Source organism: Gossypium hirsutum, chromosome A08 (genome assembly GCF_007990345.1).
Source record: "Gossypium hirsutum isolate 1008001.06 chromosome A08, Gossypium_hirsutum_v2.1, whole genome shotgun sequence".
Taxonomy (NCBI): domain Eukaryota; kingdom Viridiplantae; phylum Streptophyta; class Magnoliopsida; order Malvales; family Malvaceae; genus Gossypium; species Gossypium hirsutum.
In genome coordinates, this window is record NC_053431.1 from 79,085,577 (window position 1) to 79,102,629 (window position 17,053).

At 36.7% G+C, this 17,053-nt stretch overlaps 2 protein-coding genes across 2 annotated transcripts; both read left to right on the forward strand.

The window, feature by feature from the left end:
- Nucleotides 1–3,273: 3,273 nt before the first annotated feature.
- Nucleotides 3,274–4,218, forward strand: LOC107961002 (uncharacterized). The gene is made up of 3 exons (XM_016897269.1): nt 3,274–3,678; nt 3,796–3,934; nt 4,034–4,218. Exons 1-3 carry the CDS (start codon nt 3,274–3,276, stop codon nt 4,216–4,218), a joined length of 729 nt encoding a protein of 242 aa, XP_016752758.1.
- A 5,731-nt stretch (nt 4,219–9,949) lies between these two features.
- LOC107960917 (uncharacterized) lies at nt 9,950–11,654 on the forward strand. Its single transcript, XM_016897196.1, has 3 exons — nt 9,950–10,066; nt 10,724–10,962; nt 11,168–11,654. The coding sequence occupies exons 1-3, from the start codon at nt 9,950–9,952 to the stop codon at nt 11,652–11,654; spliced, it is 843 nt and encodes a 280-aa protein (XP_016752685.1).
- Nucleotides 11,655–17,053: the final 5,399 nt, after the last annotated feature.

The following is a 17,053-nucleotide window of genomic DNA, read 5'->3' on the forward strand; positions in this document are numbered from 1 at the left end:
GCTCCGTAACTCTGATCCGACGACACATACGGGTTAGGGTGTTACACAGATGTATCCACACCAAATTTAGACGCATCCACAACATTATTCAACCGAATTAGCATGGTCAAGAACATCGACAACAATAATACACACAAGCTTCTACTTCTGACCCGTTAACAGCTCTTGAGGCTCTAATACGGGAGCATATGACTCACACATAAGCTATTGTGCAAGGAAATTCATCTTCTATTCGGGCGTTCGAGGCACAATTAGGACAACTTGCTTCGAATTTGAATACTCAACCACCAGGAAAACTACTTAGTGATACAAAAGATCCCTGTTAGAGGGGAAAAAACACTGTAAGGCTATCACACTTAGGAGTGGTAAACAAACTAGCGAGCCGACTACAAACTCTGCTCTAGTACCTCAAGATACTGGTGAAGTGACCCCTAGTGGAAAGGTTGAATCTAAAGAGCTTATCGATGTACTAGATAAATGTAGCACCCCACACCCATACTCCACACCCGAAATAGGGTTACGGAGTGTTACCAGACTTCGAGGCATTAAACATACTTTGGGAGTGGTTCGAGACTAAACTGATAGCTTAAGAAACTTTCACGAAACTTAGAAATTTTTTTTCAAAATAGGGGACACACGCTTGTGTGGCCTAGCCATGTGTCTCACATGGCCACCAGACATGCCCGTGTCACAGGCCGTGTAGACATTCTAAATGGGAGCACATGGTTGTGTCCCAGCTCATGTCCAACCTCGTATAACTCTCTGACTTGGGTCACACAGCCAACACACATGCCCATGTGGCCAGCTTGTGTGCCCTAAAAATGGCCACACACGCCCGTATGCCAGACCGTGTGCTAGGCCGTGCCAAACCTATAGGGTATACTGACTTATGCCACACGGCCAAGTCACACGCCAGTGTGTAAGGCCATTTGGAGCATAAATGACTTAATTTCAAAATCAACAACAGGGGACACACGATCGTCTACTTGACTGTGTGTCACACACAGCTGAGACACACGCCTGTGTCTCTACCCGTGTAGATATAAATAGGATATTTACCAAGCCAATTTGCCACCCAAATTTGCATGTACCTACACAACCCAAATGGAACCAATTTACAGCATAAATGAACATATAATTTAGCCACAATTAAAACTGATTCATACCATTCCCAATACTAACAACCAACATGCTTATAACTTATGTTTTACTCAATCAAAACATAACATTCATCATTTTGTACCAATTCACGAGCACAATTCAAATCTAATAACATTTACTATATCAATATCCACAAGCCTCATAATATAAGCTATTCACATATCCATCCATGAACTCAAAATATCAACCATATATGCACATAACCAAATTCACCAAATTAAGCCATATCTCATGGCTATATTTACAAATCAAACATAAACATTTACAATGCCAATTCATATGGCCAAATTCATTAATAAGTTATAACCAAAATCATTATCATCCCATATTCAAAATGACTCTAAATACTATACATGCCATATACTTAAATACCAAAGTTCATAGGTACCAAAAGATAGGTGGATAGTGTGAGACAATCTCCGATTATCCCTAAATCCGAGCTAGCTTTGAATTCACTATAAAACATAGAAAATAAACGATGTAAGCTATAAAGCTTAGTAAGCTCGTAAATTTGATATAATCATAAACACATACTTCAACCATTAATCATAAGTATAATAATTCACAATAACTAACAAACCTCTCAATTACTCATTCACAAAACTATATACTTTCTTCACCATTTCTTCGTTTCAAAGCTAATATGGTTTATGCACATACCTGTACCATCTCATACTAGTCTCATACATATTCTCGTCTTTCATTGACCCATTGAACCATTCAAAATAGAAGTTGGATACTCAAAGGTCTCACATGATAAGTACCTATACCATGGCCCATAACCAAATCAAGGTAACTTATCTCTAAAGTACTGATATCATGGCCCGAAGCCAAATCAGCCGACATGTATGGCCCAAAGCCAAATCGGTATAACTCGCACCTGAAGTGCTATATCATGGCTCGAAGCCAACTCAATGTATCCTCTAATGACATGTCACTAGCATCCTAAACTATTCCTGAGGTTCAACCGGAATTTTGAATGTCGAATCGTCATCGAATCACTATTGTCCATATCCACAATCTCATATTCACATTTTATGCATTATCAAAGCATATGAAAAACATTTATATTGAAATTTATCACATACGAACTTACCTCGGATGTGAAAACGACGAAATAAGTCGATTAGTCGATAACCTTTATTCTCCCCCGATCTAGATCTTTACACATTTTCCCCTACTGTTTCACCAATTTTATATTTTAGTCCTTCTATCATAAAATCATAAATTCATGAAATTTCAAAATGCCCATGCTTAGCCAAATTACTGTAATGCCCCTAGTAGCCCATATTTCTCTTTTATTTCACATTTTATTCTCAATTTTTTCACATTTCTTGATTTAATCCTATTTTGCAATTTCACTAAAAAACACTTAACAGAACTTGTATATCTATCAACAACCATTCATAATCTATCAAAAAAACTTCAAAATACACATGTACTCATCAATGGTATCATTCAAAATCTTTAACATTTTTGCAAAATAGTCCTTGGGCTAGCTAGTACTAGTTGCAACTATCAGAAAACAATAGAAATTATTAAAAAGGGGATAAAAACCATACCTTAATAGACAATGAAAGCTTGGCCGATTGAAAAGCCCTAACAATGGCTTCCAAGCTTGTAAAATTCAGCTAAGGGTGATGAAAATGGAATAGATTGTTGTTTTGTTTTATTTAATTAACCTTATTTGACAAATTACCAAATTATTCTTAATAATAAAACATTTATATTATCCATTTCATGTCCATTAATGTCCACTTACCTTAATAATGGTTTATTTACAACATAAGGACCTTAAATTTAAGGTTCTATAGCTATTAGATACTTTTAGCTAATAGAACTCTACTTTTACACTTTACGCGATTTAATCCTTTTTACCGAATTAACCAACCAAACGATAAAATTTCTTAACAAAACTTTCACACAATCACATTATCATGCTGTAGACATTAAAATATTAATAAAATAATAATTTTGAATTCAAATCTATGGTCCCGAAACCACTATTCTGATTTGACTAAAAATGAGTTGTTCCAACTAAGAAGTTCCACAAATTGTCACTTATATGCCTAATGTCTAACCCTCAATTTGTCGATGCAAATAAAGGTGTCAATGCAATCAGATATTTCTCCACCTTTACCTTTTCCACAAAGATTCAAGGAGGAGCAGGATAAACAGTACCAACAATTCTTGAACAAACTGAAACAACTTCAGACAAATATTTTTGTAGTAGACGCTCTTGTGCAAATTTCGAATTATGGGAAATTTATGAAGGAACTCTTGTCCAAAAAGAAAAAGCTCAGTGATATGGAAACTATTGCACTCACAGAGGGTCGTAGTGCTCTTTTGACAAATAAGTTGCCCCACAAAATGAAAGATCCTGGGAGCTTTACTATCCCATGTTCGATTGGCGACCATTATTTGGACAAGCCTTTATGCGACTTGGGAGCTAGCATCAACCTAATGCCACTATCAACTTTCAGAAAGTTGGGAATAGGTCACATGAAACCTACTTCAGTGCCATTACAACTAGCTGATCGATCTTTGGCTCAACCTGAAGGGCAAATTAAAGATATCTTAGTTCGTGTGAATAAATTAATTTTTCCAGCTGGTTTTATCATTCTTGATTGCCAGGCAGACAAAGAGGTTCCCATTATCTTGGAACGACCATTTTTAGCCACCGTACAAACTCTGATTGATGTTTACAAAGGTGAACTAACCATGCAACTTAATGATGAACATGTTACCTTTCGTGTTTTCGAATCTATTCAAGGCAAGGACAAAGAAGAATAACATACTGTCGATGTGCTAGATGATCTAATTGAGTCAAAATTCAATGACCAATGCACAATACTTTCTAAGGAGTTTGCAGTGACATCTGACGATGAATTTGTAGATGATTGTGATAGCATGGTTGAAGCTAATAATATTGAACTCAAGCATGGACGGCAGATCGAATCCTTAGACTTAGCAAACAGAACAGCTCCAATTTTCAAGCCATCTATCAATGAAGCTCCTACTGTGGAATTGAAACCATTACCTACTCACCTTAAATAAGTCTTTCTTGGTGATAATAATACTCTCCCAATTATTTTCTTCACAACAATGGATGTAGCTCAAGAAGAGAAATTGGTCCATATTCTTAAGCAACCTAAACGAGTTATTGCTTGGAGTATTACTAATATCCAAGGCATTAGTCCATCTTTTTTCATGCACAATATCAATTTCGAAGATAAAGGCAAGCAATCGATTGAGCAACAAGGAAGATTAAACGAGAAGATGAAGGAAGTTGTTAAAGAAAGAAATTATAAAATGGCTAGATACTGGAATTATTTACCCTATTGCTGATAGCACTTGGGTAAGTCTAGTGCAATGCTTTCCTAAGAAGACTTGCATCACTGTGGTTAGCAATGAAAAAGATGAATTAACTCCTACACACATTCCTTCAGGGTGGTGAGTCTGTATGGATTATCACAAACTTAATGCGGACATAAGGAAAGACTACCTCCCACTTCCTTTCATTGACCAAATGTTGGATAGGCTTGCTGGAAAACCCTATTACTACTTCTTCGACAGCTACTCTGGATATAATCAGATTGCCATTGCACCGAAGGATCAAGAAAAAACTATCTTCACCTGTCCCTTTGGTACTTTCACTTTTTGCGAATGCCTTTTGGTCTTTACAACGCACCAGCCACATTTTAAAGGTATATGATAGCAATATTCTCGGATATGATTGAAGATTCTTTAGAGGTATTTATAGATGATTTCTCAGTCTATGGGAATGATTTTGATTATTGTACTGACAATTTGGATAAAGTATTTCAGCGATGTGAAGACACACATCTTGTTCTAAATTGGAAAAAATGGCATTTCATGGCAATAGAAGGAATTGTGTTAGACCATTGTATCTCTCATCGAGGAATTGAAGTCGATAAAGCTAAAGCGGAAATTATTGAAAAATTATGTCCATTGACAAATGTGAGAGGTATTCCCAGTTTTCTTAGGCATGCGGGGTTTTACCGAAGATTTATTAGAGATTTCTTGAAAATAACAAAACCCTTATGCTCATTGCTAGAACAGAATTAAAAATTATTCTTTGGCGGTGTATGTCTGGAGGCATTCATTCAATTAAAGAAGCAGCTAGTAAATGCACCCATTGTAATTACACTCGATTGGTCTCAACCTTTTGAAGTTATGTGTGATGCAAGCGAATTTGCTATGGGTGCTCTTCTAGGACAGTGTAAGGGAAAAATATTTCATGCTATCTATTATGCTAGCAAAAATCTTACAGAGGCTCAAATCAAGTATACCACTACAGAGAAAGAATTGTTGATTATAGTCTTTTCCTTCGGCAAGTTTCATTCTTATCTTGTTGGCGTAAAGGTTACCGTATTTACCGATTACTCGGCGTTGAGATATCTTTTTTTGCGAAGAAGGATACAAAACCAAGATTAATATGTTGGATCTTATTGGTTGAAGAATTTGACTTCAAAATAAAATATTGCAATGGTTCAGTGAATCAAGTTGCAGATCATCTGTCTTTATTGAAAATTGGAAGCAAAGATGGAAACATGCTTCAAATTGTCGACGCATTCCTAGATGAGAAGTTATTTGCTGTGGATGCAATTAACGCCCCGAATTTGGGCCTAGAAGTATTTGGCCTTGAGTATGGGTCCGTAAGGAGGTTGTATATAAGTATTTAATTGTACAAGGAAATGACACAATTAAATGTTTGCTTTGGTGGTTAATGGCCCTGAAAAGTGTTGGAGAAATATTGGGTTCAAACCTGGGCTTTCGTAAAAATTTTGGTTTTAAATGAATAAAACCCTAGGTGCTTGGATAAAGGCCTTTTAAATTATTGTGGTAAATAAATGACACAAGGAAGCATGTGGTCTAGTGGTTGTGGCGTTATTAAGGTTGTAAGGGAGCCTGGGTTCTAGTCTTGGCTCTTGCAATTTATTTTGGTTTTTCCTTTAAAGGAACCTAAACTTTAGCCTATAAACCTTATAAGTAATTGACGATATTTTGTGACACAGAAAGAGCCTGTGGTGGAGTGGCAAGGTGGCATGTTGTGTAACTGTAAGGTTTGAGGTTCAAGTCCTGGGATGCGCAATGGAGTATTTATTTTTCTGTTTGAGCTATGTAGGGGGTGGAGTTGGACTGGAACTCTGTGGTTGAAGTGGTCATAAAAAATAATAAGGAATTTTCCTAATGGTTGAAAGTAATCCCACATCGGGAAGCTAACATGGGAATTGGTGAGAAGTTAGCTTTAAATAGAGTGAACCAGATGAGTTGGTGAGGGAAAAAGTGATTAAGACACAATGCAGGATGTGCCAAAGTTGGTGATCTTGGACTTCGGCGCGTTCTCATAAACAGGTGTGCATTCACGCCCTTCTTTGTTGGAAATCAGCAAAAGTCGAAAAGCTGAAACTTCAGCATTTAGGGCTTCACGAGTTGCGATCGCTCGTGTGGTAAACCGAGCCCACGAAACATGGGCGTACGTCGAGGAAGGCCACCATGAGTGATCTTATGGGCCTAGGCCACAATAGACCGTATGGGCCCAATGGACCCGTCGGACCGCGTGGGTAAACTTCACTGTTAAGTAGGACATAGGTAGACTTGTCATGTCGCGCACACGACTTAGGTAGTTCTTGGCCACGTTGGGCCTAGATAGGTCGTTTGGGCCCAATGGGCTCGTAGGCCCTACAAGGATTAAATCTGCAACTTGTGATAATTATTGGACTGGGCTATGTAGGTCACATAGCCATATCTAAATTTGGGCTAAATGGGTCACACGAGGGTGTAGGCCCACTTGGGCCGAGTAATGGGCCTTAGGTCCATCTGTACTGTTATGTCTGTTTAGGTTACTTAAGTCGCTCGAGGTGACGGTGGACCTTCTGTTGGGTCGTTAAGACCCCGGTTTGTAAAATCACCGAAATACCCTTGTAGTGCAACATGACCGTAATACCCCAGTATGGTAGAATGACGATTATGCCGTTATGTTCCGTATGACTAATGTGCCTATGATTTACATATATGATTGTGCTGAGTACGGCTTTGTATGCATAATATTTATGACATGACATATTGCATAGGGTTGGGTTATTATTGACGGAGGAAGTGTACGGCCTGTAGTCGTTCTGTATAAGGCTTTCAGCCTTTCTACGATACTTATGGCTTATAGCCGTTCTGTTAACTGGCAGCGTTGTTGTGATATCTACAGCGTTGAGCCATCCTGTCTACGGTGTTGAGCCGTCCTGTTGACTTAGTGCCGCAACTGGTGCTAAGCTTGGTGTGTTGGCTGGGTAGGTCGATTTTATCCCCACATGGTGTGTTGGTTGGTACGAGTGGTGTGTTGGTTGGACTAGACTGGGAATCTTTCTGCATATCTGCATTTGATACTGATTCTGTACTGGGCCTAGGCCCACCTGATTCTGTTAATGGGCTAGGCCCAACTGTTACTGATTTTGAGAATGGGCTAGGCCCAATTGATTCTGAAAAGGGCTAAGACCCAAGTGAAATTGTACTGGGCTTTGGCACACACATTGTTCTGTTACTGTAATGGGCTCCGGCCCAGACTGATTCTGAATTCTAATTGTTTACTAATTGTTTTAGTTTAGGAGGGGATTACACACTGAGTTTTCATAAACTCACCCCGTTTATTAACTGTACAGGTAATCCCCAGCATTAGGAGGATCGATGCTGCGAGGGACTCGAAGATGGCCACACAACTACTATTGTTTCCGATTTTCTTTTAAGTTATCTAGTTACAAGTACTTATATTTGACCTGGGTTGTAACAAGGCCTCTTCTAATTTCTGGTTCTAAATTTGGAATTTTATATATTTTTTTTATAACTGCTGGAGTAGAACACGGTTTTCTTTTCCAAAAGAATAACTGTTTTTCAAAATATCACGTTTTCGCAAAACTTTAAATTAATCTTTCGCAGCAAATAAAGTGTTAAAGGTAATAATGTTTTACAAGAGAATGACTTTTAATAAACCAACGGAAACTGAGGTTTTCATAAGTTTTAAAATGGCCAGAGGTTTTAAATAGTAAGAAGGGTTTTCAATGAGAACATGGTTTTCGAAAAACATTTTAATGTGACACGCCAGATTTCGGCCATAGCGTCTAGGCCTGGTTTGGGGTGTTACATGCAACCCCTTGGTATGTAGATTTGGTTAATTATCTAGTGTGTGGAAAACTCTCATTGGGTGTCACCGACCATAAAAAGAAATATTTCTTAATGAAATAGTGAAGTATCATTGGAAAGAATCGTATTTATTCAAGGTATGCAATGAAAACATTATTCGATGTTGTGTTCTAGAAAAAGAGATGCTTTCAATCTTAAAGCAATGTCATGATGCTCCTTATGGAGGCCATTTTGGTGGCATGCGAACTGTTTCTAAGGTTCTCCAATCAAGATTCTACTGGCCTTTATTATTCAAAGATGCTTACAATTTTGTGAATCAATGTGATAGGTGTCAGCGCACTGGTTTTATATCCTGACGCAATGAAATGTTGCAGCAGCCAATTATAGAGGTTGAATTGTTCAATGTTTAGGGTATGGATTTTATGGAAATGTTTCAAAGTTCATTTGGAAATCTTTATATATTAGTAGCTATTCACTATGTCTCAAAGTAGGTTGAAGCTGTTACAGTCCCAAAGGATTTTGCAAAAACAGTATTTAAATTTTTTCACAAGGATATACTCACTCGCTTTGGCACACCAAAGGCATTGATTAGTGATCAGGGTACACACTTTCATTGCAACCAAGTTGTAGCCACACTGAAAAGATATGGATTCAATCATAGAATGGCTACTACTTATCATTTGCAAACTAATGGACTAGCCGAAGTGTCGAATCAACAACTTAAAAACATTCTTGAGAAGGTTGTGGACCCTTCGAGGAAAGATTAATCTTCCTTAATAGATGACTCTTTATGGGCTTTCCGAATAGCATACAAAACCCCATTAACGATGTCACTGTAGTAATTGGTTTTTGGAAAAGCAATGTGGGCAATTAAACAAGTGAAAACGCTGAAATTTACAAGGAAAAGACCAAACGATGGCATGACAGAATTATTTTGTAGCAACAATTTATTGCGGGTCAACAAGTTTTATTATTGAATTCTAGACTGAAACATCACTGGGGTAAATTGCACTCTCGTTGGTCTGGCTTTTTTGAAGTTGTCGAGGTATTTCCTCATGGTGCGGTCACAATCAGAGATTTGCATGATAGACACCAGTTTAAAGTGAATGGCCAACGTTGAAACATTATCTTGGGAATATTGATCCACAGCAGGTAGAGACCATTAAATTGGTCGAAAAAATTTAATTCTTATGAAATATATTATGTCTTTTATTTTTCTTTCTGTTAAAGTTTGTTTTATTTTTTTATTTCTAGTTTTTTCAGAAAAATTAGTTATTATTGTCGACACACATGGGCTCTATTGTCAACGTAGTTCGTACTATTGTACTATCACTTTTGACTCAGCAAGAATGAGGGTAGCTCAGGAAATTCAGATCCGACTGTTTGATCAAAAGTCACCTAGGCGTCTGATCTGTCTGAGTAGGCATAATTCTTATTGGACGTAATTATTCCCGCTAGCTTTATTTCCCTTCAGAAAATCACGTATTTCCATCTTCTGATTTCACTCACTATAAACCCCTCTTCACTGTTCCAACTGTGAAACACCCAAGAAGCAATTTTTATTCACTTTATCTTCCCCAAGTTCGTACCTTTAATCCTTTAAACCATATTCACTACACAAAACAAGAAAAATATGGCAAGAATGAGAGGATCAATCAAGAAAGCCACCAAGCCTGTTAAAGAACACTCATCCTTTGCAACTGCAGTTCGTAAGTCAGAATCCTCCATGCCAACAGAGAAAAAGGAGTCGGTGATCTTTTTAACGAAAACAGCCAAAGATCGATTTCAAAATAACATCTTAAAGCGAAACTTTCACCCAGAACAGGGCATTCTCCTTTCACAACAATAAGATTTGGGCAAACAAGTATCCAAAACCATCTCTAAGTTGAAGTGGGTGACTTTTTGCACACATCTTGGAAGTTATTCTCCTTCATTTGTATGTGATTTTTACGCTAACCTTTATGACCATGAGTTGGAGTTTATCTTTGTTCGAGAAGGTTTAATCCTATAAGATGCTACAAAAATCAATGAACTATACAACACTAAGGTGGATGTCGATGAACACTCCAAGTTTATTGAAGATATCACAGACGAAAAAAGGACCTGCTGGTGAAGGATTTATGTGTCGAATGAGCATTATGGACGAGTTCACATCAAAAGAATTATACGATGCATCGCTGCTTCTTCACACTGCAAAGCAAAATCTGGTTTCATTTGTCAACTACAGGCTACTACCTCAACTTATAGCACCACAGTCAAACTTGATAGAATGTGCCTGATACATTCAATTGTCAAAGGCAGAAAGATTGATGTCGGCTCAATACTCCACCAAGAAATTACTGACTGCGCTGCAAGGTAAAATGGAATTTTGGTTTTCTCGTCATTGGTGATGCTACTGTCTCAGTAGAAAGGGATTGTACCCCATGATCATGACAAGATCTTGGAAAATAAGGGTCCAATCAATGAAGCGTCTATTAAAAGAATGACTCATGGCAAAGATACACCGACAATGAATAAGGCAGAGACTAGCAAGACAAGGAAGGGCAAAACCAAAGTAGAAAGTAAGGGAATAAACTTGACTGCGGAGGCATCATTGCTACACAAAATGAAGGATATTGAGAAGTTGGCCAATTCCATCAGCAATAAGTAGATCAGGCTTGACATTACAATAAAGGATATGGATAGATCACAAAAATTTGTTCTACGCTTATACCAAGGCTTATAACAACTCTATTGTAGCCACATTACGCCAATTAAGCCTGACCCCACTCACAGAATTTCTAGTATTCCCACTGATTATCCGAGAGTATGAACCCTCCTCCGAGGAAGATGACCTAGGGGACTGAGACAGATCGGTGGAATCTCCTCCCATTGTGCACGTCTCTAATGTTGAGAAAGAAGAGGAATCAAGGGACATTGATGAGTGCATGCGAAGGATTGATAACCTGGTTGAGGGTGAAATCATTGCTAGTAAAAAGGCGTCTGCTATTGAGGAGGAAGTTGTTGTGGAAGAGAAGGATATCTGTGTTGAAGTTGTGAAAGAAAAGGCTGAGGAAGAAAATATTGAGACAAAAGCTACTGAGAAAGAATCTGTTGAGTACATTGTCAATACATTGGCTACAGTGATCTCCATCGGACCACTCAAGGTGATCCCTCCTATACAAGAAGCAGCCGATGATGCCAGGGCAGAGCCAGAACCTAAGGAACGATCTGAGAGTCGTGCAAAGCCCAAAGAAAAGAAGAGAAAGTGCTCCAAAGATAAAAAATACAAGAAGGAGGAGAAAAAGAGGAGGAAGAAGAAATATTGTGCAGCCACATTAATGGCCAAGGAAAATTGAGTTAGTTTATTTTAAGCTTTAGTTGTAGTATTCATGCATTGCATGCAGTTGTAATTTTAATTTTATTAGTGAACATTGTCATTGCATTGTTATTGTCATTTCATTTTAATCTTAGTGCATTTGGGACAATGTAAACTTTAAGTTTGGGGGTGTAACACCCCTTACTCGTATCCGATGCTAGAACAGAGTTCGAAGCGTTACCAGACTTAAACATAAACATTCATAAAATTTCATCCCAATTTAAAACTTTTAAATCACGTTTAAATTGTCCTTTATAAGGTTCTACAACATCAAGTGGTTCGGGACTAAATCAAGAACTTTTAGAACATTTTTAAACACTTAGAAATTTTTTATTATTTTGAAGAGTCACATGCCCGTGTGGGTAGGCCGCCTGGTTACACACACCCGTGTGGGTAGGCTGTGTGGTTGCACACGCCCGTTTGGCTTAGGACACGTCTATGTCCTTAGCCCATGTAACTCTCTGACTATGACGTCATCAACAAAATAAGGTCACACGGCCAAGTCACACGCCCGTGTGCTTAGACCATGTGGTGAATTAAATTCCAAAAATTAAGTGCAGACTTCATACGGCCAGGGCACACACCCATGTTCTAAGGACGTGTCCTTTACACGGCTGAGACACACGACTGTGCCTCTACCCGTGTGTTTACTACTGGGTTTCTATTTTGCATAATTAGGGTGCAGAGGACACACGGTCAGATCACACGCCCATGGGACAGACCGTGTGCCACACACTACCTAGACACATGCCCGTGTGTCTAACGATGTGGACAATTTCTAAGCTATTTTCCAAGCCATTTTCCAGCCTTAAACACTCACACATTTACACTCACTTCATGGCATGCAACATGGCACATTTGATTATTTAAACATTCACATTCATGATTAAACTCTGACTTAGTAAAGTCAACATGTCACCCATTCAAATTATCATACTATCATATGGCATTCCACACCAATTTCATGTTTATTTATCATCTTTACCAATTTACCTTCAAGTTACACATTTTCACCATATTTATTGCATACTTATTAACCATAACACAATCATCAAATGTACATGCCAACCATCACACTCATCAACCGGAAACAACCATAACCATATTAAAGCATCAACACATTTGCATGCGTGCATCGATAAATAGGGTTACAACCCGGATACAAAGCTTATAAGTACCAAACCATAGCTGGATAGTGTGATGGGATCTCCGATGACTTCCAACCCAAGCAAGCCTCCGAAACTCTATAAACATAGAAAAGAAAACAAAGTAAGCTATAAAGCTTAGTAAGTTCGTAAGGTGTTAAACTCAATTTATTGAATAAACACATATTAAACATTTTCACAAATCATAAAGTCCTCATATGCTTTCACCTTTATAACATGTATTTATTTACATAATTAACCAAGAGTTTCACATATTTACTCATATCATTGCCCATATAGATTTATCACATTCTCACCAATTCATTCACATTTATATGTACGTGAACAAATATGTATATAAATAACTTGAATCAATCTAATGTCCAACACATCCTATTTAGTAAATACGAATCATGTTATATGTCATCAAATAATGGTATTTTGCACAATATGTGCCATTGTATATTTCATTAACACAATTGTAACTCATATCACACATATCTTTCAATCCATACCTTATTATAGCCAAATGAACACATTTTGGCATGAAACATAATTATACATAGACCTTTCACATTTCAGATACATGATACAGTATAACTCCCAAATTACCTTTATTCGATTCTCATATAAGTTCCAAACGTACCTGTATTACTTAATTCAATTGCACTTTCATTCTTGTCTTGACAATGCCCGTTGAACCATCCAGAATCGCTAAGGGTAATTGGAAATCTTATATAACCCATATAATGCCATATCCCAGATATGGTCTTACATGTTATAGTATATCGATGCCAATAGCCCAGCTATGGTCTTATACGAATCTCATATCGATGCCAATGTCCCAAACATGGTCTTACACGAATCACACATCGATGCCAATGTCTCAGGCATAGTCTTACACGAATCTCATATCGATGCCAATGTCCCAGGCATGGTCTTACACGAATCTCATATCGATGCCAATGTCCCAGGCATGGTCTTACACAAATCTCATATCGATGTCAATGTCCCAAACATGGTTTTACACGAATCTCATATCGATGCCAATGTCCCAGGCATAGTCTTACACGAATTATAATCTCGAACACAAAGTGACATATATAGCCGAATAGTCGTCAAACATGACTACAATTTTATATACACAATTTATGCAATATCAAAGCATTAAAAGCATAATTGTAACAATGCTTATTAAACATACGAACTTACTGTGATCGTTAAAACGACGGAACGGATCGACTAGTCCAATACTTTATCTTTTCCTCTATCTAAACTCGTATATCGCTTTTTCTCAATCTAGTTATAAACAAAATAAGCTTACATAATCATCAATATATTCAATTTAACACAATTTACACATTTTAGCAAAATTACGCTTTTACTCCTAAAGTTTCACACTTTTACAATTTAGTCCCTAAGCTCGTAAAATGAAATTCACTCAATTTTGGCCAAACCCAAGCCTATTCGAATTTAATACAACTTCTAGCAGCCCATATTTCATTTATTTCACACTTTTATTCACAACATTTCACATTTTCTCAATTTAATCCCTAATTGACTTTTTGTCAAAAATCACTTTACAAAACATTTAAATCTATCAACAAATAATCATTTTCCATTATCAAACATTCAAAAGCTCAAGAATTCATCAATGGCACTTCACAAAATCATTGACGAATTCAAAAATTTAGGCATACGCTAGCTAGAACACAAAGCAATGATCTCAAAAACGTAAAAATCATCAAAAACCGAGTCAAAATCGTACCTTAATCAAGAACAACCATGGCCGAACCCTAAAACTCCATACATGGCTTTCTTATTCATTACATTTGTCTAGCATGATAGAAAAGATGGACTAAATTCATTTTTATTTTGTTTTATTAACCTTTAATAACCATTTTACAAAAATAACCTTAATGAACATTAAGAACTACTCCATATGCCATGCCACTAACTTCCACTACCTTATAAATGGGTTAATAACCATATAAGGACCTTAACTTCAAGGTTCTATAGCTATTTGATACTTTTAACTAATAGAACACAAGTTTTACACTTTACGCGATTTAGTCTTTTTTACCGAATTAACCATTCAAACGGTAAAATTTCTTCACGAAATTTTCACACAATTCTAATATCATGCTATAAATATTAAAATAATAATAAAATAAATTTTTCAATATCATATCATGGTCCCAATACCACTATTCTGATTAACTCTAAAAATGGGCTATTACAGAAAATCCCTAAAAGGGGGAGAGTTGTAACATCCCGTTTTTCAGTCAAATCAGAACAATGATTTTGGGACCAAAAATAAAAAGTATAAATATTTATATTATTATTTCTTTAAGGTCTACAGCATGATAGAATGATTGTGTAAAAATTTCGTTAAGAAATTTTATCGATTGAGTGCTTAATTTAGCTAGAAGGACTAAATTGCAATAGGTGCAAAACTTGAATTATATAAGTTATAGGTGTATAATTGCTATGAATTCTTAAATTAGAGGTCCTTAAATGGTAATTTGACCATTATACTTCCTAGTGGACAAAAAATGGACATGGAGTAGGTAAAAATTTCAAAGTTTAAGTAAGGGGTTGTAACAGCCCGATTTAGGGCCAAAACAGAATAGTGGTTTTGAAACCACGAATTCGAGGTTGAAAGAAATTATTTTGATTAAGTTTTAGTGTTTATATTATGATTTCGTAATTGTGTGAAAATTTCGTTGCGAAATTTTATTGATTGGGTGTTTAATTTGATATTTAGGACTAAATTGAAATAGGTAAAAAAATGTGTGTTCTAGTTCATAAAGGACTTGACTGAAATGGGGGTTTTAAGTAGAGGTCCTTAAATGGAAATTATACCATTATACTTTATATGGACAAAAATTAGGACATGGATGGAACTTTAAGAAAGTTTAGTAGTAAGGGCATTTTGGTCATTTGTATATTAAATGAAATAAAATGGGAAAAATAACACAAAAATGTGTTCATCTTCATTCAAGCTTGGCCGAAACTTACATGTTCTCCATAGCTAGGGTTTTTCCCAAGCTTTCAAGATCAATAGTAAGTGCATTCAAGCCCCATTTTTAATGTTCTTTACATTTTTTAAATCCTCGTAGCTCGGTCTACCTATTTCTACCATTATTTCGAGCTAGGGTTTATGTTTAAAATTTTACCCATGAATGATATGCATGTATTTTGATGTTTTATGGTAGAATATGAATGTTTGAAGTTAGAAGAACGATCTTTTCTAAGCGATTTTTAGCGAAAACGAGCAAAACGGCATAATCGGTAAAAATACCTATTGTTCATAACTATGTGTTAGAGTGAGAATTTGATGTTGTCATAGAAGGGAAAAATGATCAGCATGTCATAAAACATAATAATAAGGGCTGAAATTAAATTCCCGAGCCTAGGGGTAAAATCATAATTTTGTAAAAGTTAGGGGGAAAAATGTAATTTTTCCATAATGTGATTTTTGGATTGAAATAAATAGTATGAATGTTAAATGAGCTAAATGTGTTGTTATAGATCAAGAAAGGCGTGGAATCGATCTCGAACGAGGGAAGGAAAAGGTTTTGGACTAAATTGCAAAATTTCTATATTTTGCACCGAGGTAAGTTTGTGTGTAAATAATACATTAACTTCATTTACATTTTTATATTTCAGCCTATTATATGTATTTTAGCTAATTTTGAAACATAAATCGACTATTGGAGGAATAGAAATAAGTAATAGAGAGAGAAATCCCGGTTGAACATTCGGAAAGATTGAATAATATAGATGGAGCGTAGCTAGGTCACATGTATGGCGCTGAGTGCACATCATGTGTACAAGAAAGCTACGAGATACTATGTAGTAGCTAGGTCACATGTGTGATACGGGATGTATCCCATGTAGACAAGAGAGCTACGAGAGAGATAAATGTAGCTAGGTCGCATGTGATATTCCAAGTGAAGGACACCATGTAGACAAGAGAGCTACGAGATAAATAGGCTAGGTCACATGGGTGGTACTAAGTGTTCACCATGTGTACAAGAGAGCCAAATTATATGAAATATGATAGTGGGGCAGTGTGCTGAAACCATCAAGAATTGAGGATTGATCCGAATTGTTCAACAGGATAATTTTACGGTGGCATTGTAATCATGGACTTATACTTGTGATGTATTAAATGTGGTGAAAATGAATTGTGATAAGTATGCTAAGTGAGGCTAATACAAAGAAAGTG

Coding starts and splice junctions, on each gene's coding strand:
- LOC107961002 (XM_016897269.1), top strand. CDS start 3,274: ATGCAATCAGATATTTCTCCACCTTTACCTTTTCCACAAAGATTCAAG. Junction 3,679..3,795: donor GTCACATGAAACCTACTTCA/GTGCCATTACAA, acceptor CTTGATTGCCAG/GCAGACAAAGAGGTTCCCAT. Junction 3,935..4,033: donor TGTTTTCGAATCTATTCAAG/GCAAGGACAAAG, acceptor AGGAGTTTGCAG/TGACATCTGACGATGAATTT.
- LOC107960917 (XM_016897196.1), top strand. CDS start 9,950: ATGGCAAGAATGAGAGGATCAATCAAGAAAGCCACCAAGCCTGTTAAA. Junction 10,067..10,723: donor CAACAGAGAAAAAGGAGTCG/GTGATCTTTTTA, acceptor CTGTCTCAGTAG/AAAGGGATTGTACCCCATGA. Junction 10,963..11,167: donor GCCAATTCCATCAGCAATAA/GTAGATCAGGCT, acceptor GGACTGAGACAG/ATCGGTGGAATCTCCTCCCA.